Consider the following 18,054-nt stretch of genomic DNA (forward strand, 5'->3'; position numbering starts at 1 on the left):
ACAGTAAATGTTCAGTAGATTAACGGAGGGATGGAGGATGGAGGGGAGGGAAGGAGGGAGGGAGAAAAGGGACCCAAGTTAGCACTCAAATTAAAAGTAAAATTTGATTTTATGTATATGATAAAATATGAAATATAATGAAATGTATGAAATATATATATTTTTTTGAAATTTGTAAACATGAACGGGAAGATACTTTGGGATGTTGCTGTCTCCTGAGGACTGAACATTGTTTTTTTCTACAATCTTTCTTAAGCAAATGTTTAGTTTGTTTTCAGTAATCTTGTTTTCTATTTAATTGATTCAATAGTGGTTTATCTGTCTATATTTATATGTTTACTTTTTTCTCTTTATTCATTTATTTACATGAGTTTTCCAAAAAGTCACATTGGACATATACCTCAGGTTCTCCTGTGTTTCCCTGATCTAACATTCATTCCATAAACCTACCAAAATGTATATTTATTTGGGAAGACTATTCATTTTTGCATTTAATTCTGGGAGCACACACTACTGTTATCAGCAGCTTACTATATGTGAAAGTAAGGTAGTGACCTGACTGACCCAGCTGTTCTGAGTGCAGTTCTTTCAGTTATTTTAACAATGCAATACTCAATCTGAATTTTGGTTCAATTGATTGTATTTTTAGTTAATAAAATATGTTTTCACTTTTGAGAACTCTTTTCTCAAATTGCTTATTTTTCTTGGAAGATCACTTTGTTTTATTGATGCAATATTTCATCAAATTTCACTGAGAATATAAATTACATATATATATATATATATGGGGGGTAGGTTTGTCTGTTTTTTACATGTTTCTTGCATTAGTGTTTAAGAGGGATGTTTTTCCCTGAATACACAGACTCTCCTTCCCACTGCTTTGAAGTGCTGCGGGTTTTGTTTGTTTTTTTCTAGTTTGTCAATGATTTGTATAATTAATTTGTTTAACTCTAGACAAAAAGATGAAAAAAGGAGAAAAAAAGAAAAGACTAAAGTTTCAGTGAAAAATTTCTTTGACAACTTAGAGGGCCAATTATTTTTGTAGGACTGTGATTAAATAGGGGAAGATTGTCATAGAAAATAAAAGTGATTACAGCAGGACAGATGCTCCCATGAGGGGTCTGACTGAATAGTAAGAAGGCAGCTTCTCACTCCCACCTGCAAGCTGCTTCTCATTGCTGTTCAGTAGGCTGGTCTTCCTTCCCTGAGTCAGTTCATTCACTCTGTGAAAAACACCAGGGGATCCCTTGTAGGGGAGGAAAGATTTCCTTTCCTCACCCCATCACTAGGTTCATGGCTTGGGGCACCTATAACAAAAGACAGATTTACAAGATAAAAACATACAAATGTATTTAATGTGGTTTTATGTGACACAGGAGCCTTTATAAGGAAATAAAGACCTGAAGAAACTGGGAAACCTGTGTATTTTTATGTTTAAGTATGACGAAGAGTGGACATCATGGAGAAGGGTGATTGTTGTCAGGACTCAGAACACGACACCTCGAAATATGGCAGGCACCTTGGCGTACTGAGTATTTTAAGCTAAAGGAAATTGAGAAACCCAGAGCAGCAGGAAGGTGTCTCTAACCCTCGCTCGCCCCCTCTTTCATGGAGCAGCTCATAGGAAGTGAAATTTCCCTCACCTCTTTCTCTGCTGGAGCATGTCATAAACTCTAGGAAGCTCCCTCTCTGTCCTTCTCTCTCCCTTGTCCCCTGAAGACCCTCATGCCACAGGTGTGCTGCCCTATACCCAGAAGAAAGGAATGTCACACAGAGACACAGAAACGAATCTGAACAAATAAGGACTTGCTGCGTTTCCTCCAGTTTGTTACCTTTAGATCACAATTTTTATCCTCCAATGATACTTCTGCATGACTGTCCATAAAAACACAGTTTTCCCTGGGTCTTTGGGTCTTCATCTTAGAAGATTGTCATGTCATGTAAAATTTATATGCTTTTCTCTTGTTATAGGGGTCTGAGCTATGCACCTTGCGATGGGTGAGGACAAGATATTAACCTAGTTTTCTATACCTGGTAAAAATACCTTTCAAAAATGAAAATAAAATAATAGTGTTTTCAGACATACTTCCCACTCCTGCATTGGACAAAGGGGGGAACTTAGCAAGACCTACTGGTTCGGATTCGTTTCTGTGTCTCTGTATCTTCAGAGACAATGATTTTCCTTTCCTCTGGGTACTGGGAGGTTACCTATCCAATGAGGGTCTTAGGAGCTGCTTCAGGGGAGAAGGACCCGGGAATGGTTAGAGTGACCATCCTGCTTCTGCTCTTTCGTCAAAAGCCAAGGTGCCATATTTTGGGGTAGCATGTCCTGAACCTCATCACCCTGCTTTCCAAGGACTGCATTAAAGAGCCGGAAGACTGACAAATGTTGAGATTAGATCTATACTACAAATTTGCAACATGTCTACAAAAAGTCAGTAAAACTTTTGTAGCAGACCTGGTAAGGGGAAAAAAACTCATCTATTAACTCTCCATTGAGCTCTCTTCCATTTTGGTACGTGTTAGGCAGTGAGCACTGCAGAAGCCTGGCATGGAACAAACCCTGACTGGACTAATTCTATCAGTTTAAGGCTGTGTCCACAGGATGACCCCAGCCCTGCTTAAAATGCCTGCCTGAGGAAGCTTAATGCTGCTAGGAAAATTTATGTTTTGTTCTGTCCAAGCTTGCTAACAGGCTCCTGAATGCCCTCTTGGAGAGGTTTCTTTAGAGAATTTGCAATGTTAAATTCTTTCTGAGCCTGTTGAAATGTAAACCTACCACACAGAGCTGCCTTCTCAAGGATGTTGAGAGCAGTTTCGTGGAAATGCAGACAACTCTTGCTTGCTCTCCCAGTCTGTGAGGGAGGAGATGGGTCAACTTAGCTGGGCACTTTGCTTCAACTTACACCACTGCCTCCTGCCATAAGGACAGGAGAAGTTTGCTTCTCCTCTGGAAAAGTGTCAGTGAAACAATCCAGATGGCCTGTCACACTGACCAATCCCCCTTAACGCCACTCAGTGCTTTTCCTTCCCAGCCTTCAAAAAGTCTTTTTTCAGTCCTTTGCTTTGGAGAAGTTGAGTTCAATTCATGCAGGATCCTTTTTCCTATTGCAATTGTAACTGGATGAAATCCATTCTCAGCATTTTAACTAATGTCCAGCTTTGTTGATCTTTGACAATAGTCTGTATTTTGCTTGCTTCGAAGTTGGATAAATGGATTGAGCTCCCCTTTAGTTTCCAGCAATGATGAGTGTTTTCCATGATCTCATTGATTTATCACTACTCTGAAAATTGAAAGAGAGAAAAAAATCAAACATTTACTTTAGTCCCAGAACCCTCTGTAAGTTGTTACTTGCAATTTGAGTGTGTGGGATGAGAAAAGAGGCAGCATAGCAAAGCAGAAATGATCATTGAGTTTTGCAGCAAGAGTAGACTTTGGTTCAATTCCTTGCTCCAATTTCTTAATTAGTTCTTAAACCTGATTAAGGAATTAAATTTTCTAAGTGTCATTTTCTTCATCTAAAAAATAGGAATAATAATACCTACCACATAGACTAGGAAAACTGAGACTGAATGAGAAAATACCTGCAGTGTACAGCACCTAGCTCTGTACCTGTTCAACAAAACAACTACTTGGCTTTATTAATCTCTGATGAATCCCAAAGACATTTGTTTTCTCTCTTGTTATAAGTGAACCTCCATTTGGCATTTTTCATACTCCTATGTATAGGTTTCCTCTATTAGGCAGTGAGCTTCCTTCACAGGTATCATTTTTCCTTGTATCCCAGCTCCTGCCAATTGGAAAGGTGGGCATTCAACCAATGTTGAACAAGTACATGAATAAACACATGAATGTATAATTATTACAAAGTGATGGTGAACTCAAGGTACCTAAACTGTTTAACAGTTTGCATAGGCCAAGTCAATTAATGATGTCAAATTAAGCTGTGAGAACAGGGAAGGCATCATAAGACACTAATCTATGCTTTTTTCTTTTATTTGGCCTGAAACAAACACCCATCTATTGTGCTGTCTTTTACCTTTCCTAAGAGTCAGTTGTCTCAGAAACAGGATCTAAAGGTACAAATGGGAAATTACCACAGCGTAGTTTTTATTTCCTGCTTTTGGGTATCTGGTTGGACTACTTAAGCTCGACTTGTTAAACTTCAGTAAATGCCCATCCCACATGATTTGACTCATAGATCCTCTTCTGTCCACAGGCAGTCACCTCAGGAGGAGAGCGGAGAGAGCTCTCCAATGCTGTGGCTACTCAGGGACTCCAGAGAGCAATGGCGTATCGTTCTGACTTAGAACAATTGGATGAAGATGGATACACTCAACTGGACTTCAATTCCAGGAGACCTGTGGGCTCAAAGAAAGGTATTTTTTTTTCTTTCTTTCTGCATTCAGCACTCTCATTCTCATCAAAAAAAAAAAACACTTAAGTGAAAAAAATCTGAGAAACTTGTGATTTGTTAAGCCTTTATTGATATATTTTTAATGTTTCCAGAAGTTAATGAAGATAATTTAAATGTGCACTAAGGCTTTTTTTTCATGGAAACTATTCAGTGACTAATTATTAGCATTTAAATTAATTATGTATGATAACAGAAAATACAATTTCTCTGTTTTATAGAAAGAAACACTTCTTCCATGAGGGATTGGTAATAAGTGTGATGACATACAAAGATAAAGGAATTTCTATAGGAGTGACTTGTTGCTTGTTTGACAGGAAGGAGTAGATTGTAAGATGAATGTCAAGGAAACTTATAGAAGTGATATGAACAAGGAGAAAAGAAAGAAAGAGAAGGGTGAAAAGATGGATGACAGGTGACAAAAAGAAAGAAAGAAAGAAAGAAGGAAGGAAGGAAGGAAGGAAGGAAGGAAGGAAGGAAGGAAGGAAGGAAGGAAGGAAGGAAGGAAGGAAGGAAGGAAGGAAGGAAGAAAGAAAGAAAAGAAAGAAAGAAAGAAAAACTAAAAAACCCCAGCAACTTTCTAATTTTGTAATAAAGGCCAAACAAGTCATAGGGTTTAGAATCCTGAGCGTGATATGCTTTTTTGTGGTAAGAGATTGATTTGCATTTTTTTAAACAAAAAGGCATTCTTGGTATTCTGGTGAAGAAAAACATATTTTAGACAGAAAGATTCCATTAGTGAGGCATGAGTCTTAAAATGTAAAAGAAATAAAATATGGAGAAGGGCATTAAAGAATGTCTTTCTTCATAGAATGGGTGATTTAGTCTCCTCAATGATTCTTTTATTTGTCCCTTCTACGAAATGCTCTTACTGTTTATTCTCAGTGAAAAGCAGAGATATGTTCGTGGTGTGGTAATGTTAATACAAAAATCACTTCCCTGCTATCTTCGAGAGAGAGATGAATCACGGGGTTTAACACCAGCATTTGCTCTCTTCTGCTTTCTGGTTATTCACATTGCACAATTATTTTCCTCTTTCCACTTATGCAATTCTTTTCTTGGGTAACCTGTAGGGGAAGAGTGGAAAAACTGGATGAGGCAAGAGGTGGAGAGGCATGTGTTTATGTGTGTGTGTGGACAAGCAGGGTCTTGTAACCACAAGCCTACAATGTGCCAGCAGTCTCTAAGCTAGGTGCTTTTATTACATGTGTTAGCTCTTTTAATTCCCACAATAATCCTTTGAGGTACTATCACCCTAATTTCACACACACACACACACACACACACACACGCACGCACACGCACATGCACACGCACACAGACACATACACACACACAAATTTAAAAAACAGAGGAAGTAATTTGCCATACTTACATCATGCACAAATAAATGAAAAAAGGAAGGTTTTCCTTAGTAATCAGTGCTATTTCCCCTACATTAAGTTCTCAGAATGAGTGGAGTTCAGAGATCCTAGTAGTTTCAAGAGCTTATTAATAGGCGTTAATAAGGAACTGAAATTAGGAGTGTACAGATACCAAGGCAGTGTACTGAAATTACAGTCCCAGCAACTGAAGAAGAGGTATTCATTCTAAAGGTGGAGAAAAACTCAGTCTCAGCCTGGACGACTAGGTTGTCTAGACACTGGTGATCAATGACTCACTTTAGAATTTTCCAGATTTTGATGAACTGGAGAATTAAAGTGTCCATAACCCATCATCCTCTTTGTTCATTTTCTGCTCCCTCTGGACCCTCAGGAACTTGTGCTACTTTTCCTTGGCGTCTCATTGCTGTGATTTTGGGCGTCTTGTGCTTGGTGATCCTGGTGATAGCTGTGGTCCTGGGTACCAAGAGTGAGTATTTGTGGGGGAGACTAACAGAAGCAACCGATAGCATGTGCCAGATGCTCTTTTAAGGGCTTCACATGCATAATATCATTTAATTTGTACATTAACTCTATTGAATTGGTGCTATTAATCCCTATTTTACTCATAAGGGACCTAAGCTAGTTAGTAGTGGGATCATGATTAGAAATTTAGGCGATCATCTAAAAAACTCATAGTCTTAACTGCATGCTCTACTCTCTTCCTTGAATAACTGGTTTCAAAGCTGTAAAATTTGAAGGATAAATTAATGGAAGGAAACCTGTGGAGCAGAAGGAAGGACAATATGGTCCAATCTTCCTAACAAAATAAATTCACTAAAGGGACTATTAGTTATTTTTATGAGTCTCATGATTTAAAGAAATTGTTTTATATCTGATATTTAATATAAACTCCTTTGAATATACCAAGAATTTCCTGAGGCATTTACTAAGTACTAAGTAGATATTTTGTGATAAATAAAACCTTTTCTTAGATGTTATATCTCATGCCTTCTGTTGTCAATAAAGTAATATTGTGCTTTCAGAGCGTCTTCATGACGTTCCTTTAATAAGTCAAAATTTTTATCAAGTACATTCCATGTTATAGGTACTGGGTAGGTCCTCAAAGACATTTCATTTTTTAAATAATGGAAGAATTATTGCTATTTCAAACCTATCATGGCTCCAGCTGACTCTATGCCATTTGCCTCCTGCTGCCTTTCTCACTCTCTCTCTTCTTTACCTGCTTCTTTTTCCCTTTACCACTACATTTCCTTCATTGAAGTTACTTCTTTCCACCTCTTTTATGTATCAATCTGTCTATTTATCTATGCATTATCTACCTATCATCTCTAGCTCTTCATCAGCAATGCATCATGTATTTATCATTACTCACGAATGTATCCCTTTATATTTCAATAACATATGGGTTTGGGGATTTTAATTTTTAAAGCTAGCAAAATGACTCTTTTTTTTCTGTCACTATTATTGCTCTTGGTTTATGAAGCTATTTGGAGATCCAATTCAGGGAACAACCCATTGAAGAATGAAAACTTTCCATCAAGAAATAAAAAGAACCAGAGTCAACCCACACAATCATCTCTAGAAGAGATTGTGGCTCCTACCAAGGCTCTCAATACCACAGGCAAGGGCAGAGTTAAAGGCTTAATAGAATCATTAATTCAAAAGGGTTAATTCTTGGTGCTAAGGCCTGGGACGGGGGGTGAAGAAAGTATGCTTAGGTCTAATGTAATTGTGTATTTAAGACAAGCATACTTATCACTGTTATTTTAGTATAATGTGTCCCTGCCATATATTCAATAAAGTGATATTATAAACATGCCATCCACTTGGCTGAAACTAAGTTGGACTTAATTCTTTTTTTAAATAAGTAACCGATTTATCACTAGCTGTGTGCTTAGACCTGCAGAAGATCATATAATTTGATACAAAGGAAAGAAAGGTGTTCTCTTCCCTTATGGAATTGACATTTTTAAAGTGATATAGTTAAAATAAGAAATAGGACATTAGAAAGAAAAAAATGACAGGAAAAGAAAATGAAGGGAAAATGTTGCCAAGAATTAAGAAGCTAAATTAAAAACACACAAAAGTGCTAGACCTAAGGTATATATATATTCCTGAAAACTCTGGTTAAATTTGTCATTAATCATACGATTTCATGGGTTTCATTACAATTTTATATACTCTTGCCATTACTTCTAATTGCATCATAATTGACTATGACAGTATTTTTGCTTCAATTTTCCATCTCTGGACCCACATCTTCTCACTATTTTTATGAAGTAGCTAATAATATATGACAGAGACGCTCTGTAATGTGGATAACTGCCCTTATATTTCTCATTTTGAAATTCACATTCTGAAACAGACCCCACCGTAAAATAAATAATATGAAATTACTGTGTCCCTCAATGATTGATTTTGAGTGAATTTATCTTAGGGAGTTATCATGGAGAAAGGGAGTTCTGGGCTGAATTTGGAGGAATGAAAGACAAGTCAAAAAAGAAAGAACACTGGCTGTCTGGAACACTGTTTAAAGTTACCCAATTCATTTTTTAATTTTCAATGAATAGAAAGATTTTAATGTATTCTTTTCTCTAAAATCATCTCTCTATAGTTTGAATTGAAAATAAAATATATGAAGGGCAACTCATTGATTATTTGTTGTGTCCTTAAGGTGGATGGTGAATGTAGTAAAAGAGTGAATTAGTATGCTATCAACCTCATGGTACTTATTTTTTTTTTTATTTCCAGGAGTTCTTTCTAGCCCTTGTCCCCCTAATTGGATCACACACGAGAAGAGCTGTTATCTATTTAGCACATCACTAGATTCCTGGAATAGTAGCAAAAGACGATGCTCTCAGCTGGGCTCTAATCTCCTGAAGATAGACAGCTTGAAAGAATTGGTAAGCATAGCATCAATTATAATTATTTGTAGTCTATATTGTGCAGGAAAATAGAGGGAGATTTCAGGTAAGGACAATTTGACAGTTTTCCCTAAGAGAAAGTCATTTTTAATGTTCTCCATAATTGTAATAACAGTATTCATTAAGCATGTAAAGTATACATGTTCTTATTTTCAATAAATTAATTTTAGAAATAACCATGTTCTACTTTAAAACAAATTATTTAAAAAATGCTTCATATTTGCATGACTATAATAATCATGCCACTACTCGGTTTTGTGGGTTTGTATTTCAATTTTTAAATTTGGTTGAGTAAAATAGAAAATTCTCTCTCATCATTATGATTATCAAGAAAAATAGTAGCAATGATAATATTCATTTATAAATTATTTACCCTTTGCAAGATACTGGAGAATGCAAAGAGGCTTAAAAAGTCAACTTGCTGGGCCGGCCCGGTGGCGTACTGCTATAGTGCGCCGCTTGGGAAGCGCAGTGGTGCTCCCGCCGAGGGTTCGGATCCCACATACAGACCGGTTCCCGCTCACTGGCTGAGCGAGGCACGGGAGCAACGCCGAGGGTTGCGATCCCGATGCCGGTCCCGCTCCGGTACAGGCGCAACACTGAGGGTTGCGATCCGTTGCCGGACACGGAAAAAGACAAAAAGGAAAAAAAAAAAAAAAAAAGTCAACTTGCTGTTTCAGGGTTCATATAACTTACTAAGAAAAAAGAAGTAACTCAGCAGCTGTTAAAAGTCAAACATATGTATTTGCAACTAATGCTATTGGAGTTTAGAGAGATTCTTGTTGACATAAATGTTACAGAAAAAATGGGACTTACAATAGAATAAAATGTAGAACTCAGATGAAATATGAGAAAAGATTAATAGTCAGGAAACATTCTACACTGTAAATCTAAACTAATCCGAAACTGCTACATCTACTTTTATTACTTGTACTCTTTGTTTCTGTAATATCTTACCCAATAGTTGTAGTTCACATTAAAGCAAATTAAATTAGATATATGGCAAAGGATGAAAATTGGTATAGAAGTCTGTCTGACTTCTAGAGCAGCCCGTAATCAACAGTAGGTTGTCCTGTGCTTGTCAACAATTCAAATGTCTTCATTGAACTCTAGAATACTTATTCAGAAGACATTCAGTAGAACTAAATTATTATTAAGTTGTCATCAACTCAGAGAAGCATTTCCTGACAAAGGTAGTATTAATATACATTTTTATTTTCAGGAGAAAATAGTGGCCTATAATCCATGAAAATTGCCTTGGGGGCCTGGCATCCTTAGATTTTGTCAGGTAGAGTTGGATGGACGCAGTACAATGTGGACATCGTGAATTTGCTCTTTTTTTTTTTTTTTTTCCTTTTTTTTGTCTTTTTTACTGACCGGTAACGGGATGCAAGTGTCTTCCCAACCAGATAATTCATTTTGGATAGGGCTTTCTCACCCTCAGCCGCTTGGCAGCGCGGCAGCGCTCCCACCGAGGGTTCGGATCCCATGTGGAGACCGGTTCCCGCTCACTGGCTGAGCATGGTGTGGGCGCAACACCGAGGGTTGACGCAGTACAATGTGGACATCGTGAATTTGCTCTTTTTTTTTTTTTTTTCCTTTTTTTTGTTTTTTTTACTGACCGGTAACGGGATCGCAACCCTCGGTGTTGCGCCCACACCATGCTCAGCCAGTGAGCGGGAACCGGTCTCCACATGGGATCCGAACCCTCGGTGGGAGCGCTGCCGCGCTGCCAAGCGGCGCACTCTCCAGTGGGCCACCGGGCCAGCCCGTGAATTTGTTCTTTACTGGAAAGATAAATGACAGTGAATCCAGAGAAATGAAATATGTCTGTGAGACATTCAATGACACTCAAGAATTGGCAGCTCTTTGTAGGTTGTCATTAGCTTACACATCCTTTACCAAAGTGATTCAATCAGTTGGATTTTCTCCATGTCTGTAGTAATAGTCTCTCTCTCCACCCCCGCCCCCTCCCCGCCCCCTCCCTGCCACACGTGATTGTATTTCTGTCTCACCACAGGAATTTATAGGAAGGCAAGTGTCTTCCCAACCAGATAATTCATTTTGGATAGGGCTTTCTCACCCTCAGACTGAAGGACCATGGCTCTGGGAGGATGGATCAACAGTCTCTTCTAAGTTGTGAGTATCTAGAGAGACAAAGCTTCACCCTCTTTCTCAGAGAGAAAAAAGCATGTTGAGCAGTTAGGAACCTGATTTGCTGGCCATATATGAGAAAGAGAGAAAGATGCACGGTGAGGGGGAGAGAGAGTGAGCTAGGGAAAAAGAAGAGGCTGGAGGAGGACTTTAGAGTCAGGAGTGGAGAGGCCCTCGGGGCTGTCAACACAGGCGTTTCCTTGGCTTTCTTTGCAGGAGGGCATCTACAGCATCCATCTGAAGTCGTCCGTTCAAGGAGCAGTCACTCACTGTCACTGTGGTTCAGAGCATGGGCTCTAAAGTCAGGCCCCAGCTTGAGGTTGTGATTAACCCACTCGCTGATTATGTGACAATGAACAAGTCACTTTACTTCTCTAATTCCCACTTTCCTTACACAGAAATGAGAATAGAAAGTGTACCTGCCTCTTAGAGTTTTGAGACAAAGGGTATGAGAGTAAAGTCACTCGGCACAGTGTCTTGCACATAGTTAACGTGTGGCACATACTATTATCCAGTTAAAAAGCAACCATGTCTCACGTTTTATAGTTATTCTAAACACATTTTACATTTACACGAATATTCTTTCTTGTATTTTGAAGCCTTTCTCATTGCAATTGTTATTCGTTTTCTTTTTAATATCTGCAGAATGCAAAATTACATCCCCCTTTTAGGTTCCTATTATTGGTGTGTATGTGTGTTTCTCTCCTTGTTTTTTCATCAGTCTCAGTAGGCGTATTGTTCAATTTAGTCTTTTAAGGAAAACAACTTTTGACTTTGTTGACTCTCTGGTTTTACTATTTCTTTTAATTTTCATTTTCATCTTTACTACTTCCTTCCATTCAATTTCTTTGTGTTAAAGTGGCTTTTCTGTCTCTAACTTCTTGTATTGGATGCTTGACTCAGGAATTTCAGCCTTTCTTTTTCTCAAGTATGTGCATGTAAGGCTATAATTTAATGTATTTTCATTCTTATTCAGTTCAAAATACTTTCTGATTTCCATTGTGAGTTGTTTTGTGAGTTATTTAAAAATGTATTTCTTAATTTACAAACACAGTGTTTCTTTAGTTATCCCTTTGTTTTAGGTTTCAGGATCAGTTCCACTGTGATCAGAGAATGTACTTCTTGTGATTGCAGTTCTGATTTTCATGTACTTCCTATACTAAGAGAATAGTATTAAAATATTCCACTGTGATTCCACTTGTAGTTCTGTTCACATTTTATTTGATATGTTGAAGCCATATTTATTCAATATGATATAGGAATATATAGATTTAGAATTGCTATGTCTTCCCATTCAATGTTTTTTTTTCTTGCATTCTAACTTTTGAATTAAATCAATACTTTTTACTTTTCAATATTTTCTTCTATTAATTTGGAGTTTACTGTTTTATTAATCTTTTAATAGTTACTCAAGAGATCACAACACGTATTCTTCACTCATAAAAGTCTGACATTAACTGGCATTGTTTTGTTCTTCCCGACCTATATAAACATCCTAGAACATTCTTTTACTCTGTTTACTCCCTCCTCAGTTTATATGTTACTATACTTATGCATTTTAATGCTGACACATATTTTCCTGCACTTGAATATATGTAAAAGTGGTATATGTCTTACAGTTGATGGCCTTGTATAATCACTGTACACCTGGACTGAAGTTGAGCTCTGTCGAGAAGGGTTACCATTTGTCTCTGCCAGTCGGAGAGGAGCTCCACAAACCAGAGGCTATTTTAAGTTAAATACTGCACTTGGATTGTTTTGGGGTACACTGGTATGATGGATTAAGGTGCACGAACTGTATGAGTAGCAGCTAGTGGTTCAACTTCTCAGGGGATATAAGCTTTTTTCCTCTCAATTCCACCTGGCGGAGAGATGGAGACATGCATGGCTCCTAGTTTTCTCTATTGGGCAGTTCTATTTCTCATTTACTACTGCATCAGAATAGCCCTTTGTTTTCCAGCTTCTGCAGGATCTTGTATCATCCCCATCTTGGATGAATTTTATTTCACAGTATTAGATCATATGAATGGTATACCTTACGATTGATGGCACCTTGGATGCAATACCATAGCCCTTGAAAACACTAGATGTATACAGATTTACGGAGGCATGTTCATTTAGATTTGCCCACGTATTTATGGTTTTTATTGTGGCTTATTTCTTTCTGTCTCTCCTACCTTGCATTTTGAATCATTTTTCTTCAGGCTGAAGAATATTCTTCAATATTTCTTCAGGGTAACTCTATTACAGTTGAATTCTCTGTTTATTTAAAATTACCATTTCAACTTTTCTGAAAAATATATTTATTTAGTATAGGATTAGAAGCTTGTGGTTTTATTCTCTCAGAAATTCAAAAATATTGTTCTGCTGTTTTCCACTTTTTATTGTTATTTGTGAGAGGTCATCTGTTTGAAGGTAAAATATGCTTGCTTCAAATTTCACTTTCTCCCCATCTATCTTTCTTTTTTTGTGATTCCAGTTACATCCATTATACTCCAATTTATAACACCTTATATTATTATACTTTTGTTTTTTCCTATATTTTTTATCCTTTTGTGTCTTTTTGCTTTTATCTGTGTATTTACTTCTCATATGTCTTCCCATTCACGTACCGCTAAAAGCTTCCATTAAGTTTTTCAATTTTTTTTATTAAATTTTTCAGTTCTATAATTTCAGCTTGGTTCTTTCTCAGATATACCCTGTCACCATTTTTAATTCCTAATTTTCTTCCAACATTCTCGATATTGCCTTTTAACTCCTAGAATACACTAAACATAGTTTTAACATCTGTGTCTGATAATTCCAATGTCTTATACTCATATGTATCTGTTTATATATATTATATTTTTCCCTTATTTTTATTTGTATTCATTTGTTTTGTTATAAGCCTGGTTATTTTTGATAGTGCATTTAACATGGTATCTTAAAATGTTTGTAGAATTAATTAGAAGTTTACAGAGTGGCTTTTCATTTGCTTCTCGGAGGCACCATTGGGTGTGAATGGTACAAACCACTGAGTGTGATCACATTTTAATCGCAGCACCACTTAACTATTTTACCTCTACTAGCCCAAGCACAGTAGATTCCTTAACAATCCACAAAACATATTATATACTTTTCTGTAGCGTTTGTTTGTCATGAGTTTTCTTTGGCTATTTTAAACATATGACTAGAGGATTCTTTCTGTAATCACAAGTGTGGGCCCAAATGACTCCTTGGTTTCCTGGGTGGCAGTAACTTAATCTAGCTATGTCCATACACAAAGAACCATCTGGATGTTAAGAAACATTTTTGGAGAAAAATGCTGATTTGAGTTCTCCCTGAGGCCTGGATTAAAGTAGTTGATCTTAGTCTTAGTCATTTCTACAGCATAATGCTAGCACTCCTCTGGGAGAAGAACAAGAGATAGACACTCAGGAGGAAGAGCATCACAATATATCTTTTGCATGGAGGCTCAGTGATGTTCTTAAAGCTTGACTTATTAGCGCTGCTCTTCAGCACATGGAAGAGCAAATACAGGGTCATGCTTCCATTTACCCACAGTAATTATCATAACTGCCCATCATTATACTGTAGTATAATTATGCCTTCACGATGCATTAAGATATGCAAGGTTATTTGCCCTGCTTTTGAATGGCCTTGGCATTTGTAACTCTTCACTTAGTTTTAGATTCCTTTCAGCATTAATTCTTCTGCTTGGTCTGCTCACTAAATATACCAAGTAGTAATTTCACTAAACTGTTGCTTCACTCAATAAGTAAATATCTAGGTAATAGGCTGAAAGATGAGAACTTTCTATTGAGTATTAAATGGTTTTTCTTTCTCTTCAGGGGCTTTATTTAATTTTATGCAACTGGTATTATTTCTTGAAAAAAAAAATGAATCATTTTCCTGCCTCGATAAATGGAGACTATTCTTTTACCGCCAAGAATCAATACCATCTAAATTCAAGATTCCTTTTCCGATAATATAGACACTTCACAGCTCTTTTTGCTAATATCCTTAGCAATTTATTTCAGCATCCTGTCGAGAGAGTATTTCTTATGTTTGTTCTAATTACCTGACTGTCTTTTATTTTAACAGGTTTCAAATCAGAAGCACAGCTACCCAGGAGAACTCGTCTCACAATTGTGCATGGATTCACGTGTCGATCATTTTTGACCAGCTCTGTAATGTGTCCTCCTACAGCATTTGTGAGAAGAAGCTGTCAGTGTAAGGCAGACGATGCAGGAGGAGCGAGAAGCATGTGAGACAGTAAGGAGAACAGAAAACAAAACAGAAAAGAGTGATACTTGAGGTCAAAATAAGTGCTGAACCTGTTAAGAGAGCTCAGCAAACTAATCCTAGCTGAGAAACAGGATGAAGAAGCTGTGATTTCTGTGTTTGTCTACACGTCGGCCAGTGTTATGTTTTAGTTAATGGAGCTGTAGACACGAAATCAGGGCAGCTAAGCAGGAATTTTTATTCTACCATTGACTTGGTATTTACCTGGGATAAGCTATAAGTCCTTGGTGCTTCATGGGAATTTTAATTTGTGGTTCTACTAGAGTTGTTTTTGTTCTCAAAAAGTGTCACTGGAGTACACACTGTGTTTCTGTGACTTGTTCCTCAACTTGTAGCAATCAGACATGAGCAGAAGGCAAAATCTACTTCTGAATCTCTAAATGAAGAAATAGGAAAAAAAATCTTCACTGTAATCATAGTTATTTTATTATTTTTACCAATATGACCATGATTATGATGATCATCATCAAAAAATAGCAACTTAGACATTTTCCCTTCAATTGAATAACCCAGAGACTATCTCTGCCATATTTCTGACATAAAATTCCGTATAATGTGAAATTATAGGGAAACTGCTCTCACAGACAGAATTCAAGATCCAGTAATAACTGTAATTTTTAAAAATACATAATTACTAATGAGAAGAAAAATTCTTTTCTGGGGTAATAACATTTTGCTTACTTGGGGCTTGCAGTTAGTGTTTATTATCACAATTGAATGCAAATGTTCATTTGTTAAAACTGATTTGTAAAAAGATTTTACATAGTCATCTTTGAAAATGTCTTTTCATACAGCAGGTACAGCCAAGTTCTATTAATGTCCACCAACGTATGATTTTTTTTTTTTGTCTTTTGTCTTTTTCCTTGTCCGGCAATGGATCGCAACCCTCAGTGTTGCCACCGCGCCTCGCTCAGCCAGTGAGCGACCAGTCTGTATGTGGGATCCGAACCCTCGGGCGGGAGCGCCGCCGCGCTTCGTAAGCAGCGCACTATCCAGTGCGCCAACGGGCCGGCCCACTTTCTGCTTTTTAAATACTACCAATCAACAAATAAAATCTGATAAGAAATATAAAAAAGTAACCAATCTCATTGGCACAAGTATTAACGTTTTGTAATGCAAAGTACGTTTTATTATTTTTATGATGTACTGTTTTCCAATTTTTACCAACTTCTGACTAATCACTACAAAAAGGTATTATTGGAATGTAACTGTTTCCTCATATGATTTGTCTCATTTTCTTTTAAACTTTCCCACTTAGGCTTCTCATTTTCAATGAAAATTTCTATCTTATTGGGGAGGCATTTACAGCTCTCTCATGTTGATTAATATGTAAACAGGAATTGTGCCAAGTTCACTTAATTGTTCACTTTAAAATGGTTAATTTTATGTTACGCAAATTTCATCTCAATAAAAAACGATTATCCAGGAAACTTTGGCCTCCAAATTATGTGCCTGTGTATAACAATCGCTATCACAATTTTGATGATAGATTTGGTACTGAGGAGGGGGTACGTGTAGTAGACAGTTCTGTGTCGCATCATGAGTTTGAGATCTTAAGGATTTAAGAAATCTATGAGAGGAACACAGGAATTTTTATGCCCTTTACCGTTGCCTTTTAATATACAAATTTGTGTTGTCACTATCTGAAAAATACAAAACAAAACATGTAGAGCGGGCAGAGACAATTCAGGCTGAAAGTATGAGGAGTATGATTAATGGTTTAAGTAGCTGATTAAAGCACAGGATGGGGTTTTAAAGAGATGCTGAGTATTTTAATTTTGTTTTTGGTTTGATTGATTCCGCCTGGGTTCCCAGGATGGGGTGGATGAGTCCACAAAATCATGACAATCAAGGAAAACGATTCTGGGTGCTGAAAATCAAGCTCTACTAATACAGAACAGACAGGCTAGGCAACAATAATAACCCATGATGTGGAGGTAAAGGCACTAGCATGACAAAAACGATGGTGTCCAGTTAGATTGCTCCAGAGTGTCCAAGGAGTACTATACCTGCCCTACTGACACACGTTTATATTGTGGCCTGCGTGGAAACTCACACGTTAATGAACCAGAAACATCCGTACTTTTCCAAGAGGCAGAAAAAAGAACGTAGCTGCTAGTTGATGCTGACTATTGGGTAAATTCAAGATGAGTAATGGTCATACTAGAGGAAGCGCTCGCCTCCTGAAGGACCACCATCCTCACTGGCCTGCTTATGGCAGCAGTTTCTGAAGTAGGCTCTGGGCATTCACCCTGATCCCTCTCCAGTCCGTTTCCAAACAGAGCAGAGTAAGTCTGTTAAATTTAAATCAAATCATGGCAGTGCTCTGCTTGAAACTCTCATCGACTTCTCATATGTCTCAAGGTAAAAATAAAAGAAAACAAAAAATGAAATACCTTTGTAACTGTCTGTCAACCCTCCCTCCGTACGCCGGCTGTCTTTCCTTCTTTGAGCTAATCCACTTCTCTCCTCTGGTTACCATCAGGATGCTGCTTCTCTGTTGTTTCCCCACCACACCTGGCCTGCTTTCCCCTCAGGATCTTTGTGACTCCCGTCCCCTTCACTGGAGTGATTCTTACCTGATCTATCACCTTCTTAATGGGGCTTACTCTGATTAACTCATTTAAGATTACCAACCCTCCTTCTACATTCTTAGTATCCCTTACCTTCTATATATTTGCCATAACACTTATTATAATCTAACACACTCTACTATTTCCTTACTTATCATCACTGCCTTTCTCCGTAGAACATAGACTCTAAAAGGACCGAGAGCTTCGTTTTACGCCAACATATCCAAGACTCTGAGACTAGGACCTGCCATATAGTAAATGCTCAAAAAATGTTCTTGTTGTTGAACAAGTAAGTACTTAAGGAAAAGTAGTTTAAATG

The 18,054-nt window shown here is 37.4% G+C and overlaps 1 protein-coding gene across 5 annotated transcripts; it reads left to right on the top strand.

Moving 5' to 3' along the window:
• Positions 1-4,261: 4,261 nt before the first annotated feature.
• On the top strand, positions 4,262-15,739 carry CLEC7A (C-type lectin domain family 7, member A). Of its 5 annotated transcripts, XM_008578064.1 has the most exons (6): positions 4,262-4,380; positions 6,171-6,266; positions 7,284-7,421; positions 8,552-8,703; positions 10,745-10,863; positions 14,962-15,739. In XM_008578064.1, the coding sequence occupies exons 1-6, from the start codon at positions 4,290-4,292 to the stop codon at positions 15,092-15,094; spliced, it is 729 nt and encodes a 242-aa protein (XP_008576286.1). In that variant the 5' UTR covers positions 4,262-4,289; the 3' UTR covers positions 15,095-15,739. The 5 variants fall into 5 exon arrangements, with proteins under 5 accessions (XP_008576286.1, XP_008576288.1, XP_008576287.1 ...); XM_008578066.1 differs by lacking the exon at positions 10,745-10,863; XM_008578065.1 differs by lacking the exon at positions 7,284-7,421.
• The last annotated feature ends 2,315 nt before the right edge of the window (positions 15,740-18,054 follow it).

The sequence above is a fragment of the Galeopterus variegatus genome, unplaced genomic scaffold, assembly GCF_000696425.1.
Source record: "Galeopterus variegatus unplaced genomic scaffold, G_variegatus-3.0.2 Scaffold1626, whole genome shotgun sequence".
Lineage (NCBI taxonomy): Eukaryota > Metazoa > Chordata > Mammalia > Dermoptera > Cynocephalidae > Galeopterus > Galeopterus variegatus.

Excerpts from the sequence above, each read along its gene's own strand:
- CLEC7A (XM_008578064.1), top strand. The coding sequence starts at position 4,290 with ATGGCGTATCGTTCTGACTTAGAACAATTGGATGAAGATGGATACACT. Across the intron at positions 6,267-7,283 it reads TGTGGTCCTGGGTACCAAGA|CTATTTGGAGATCCAATTCA; the intron begins GTGAGTATTTGT and ends TGGTTTATGAAG. Across the intron at positions 10,864-14,961 it reads TCAACAGTCTCTTCTAAGTT|GTTTCAAATCAGAAGCACAG; the intron begins GTGAGTATCTAG and ends TTATTTTAACAG.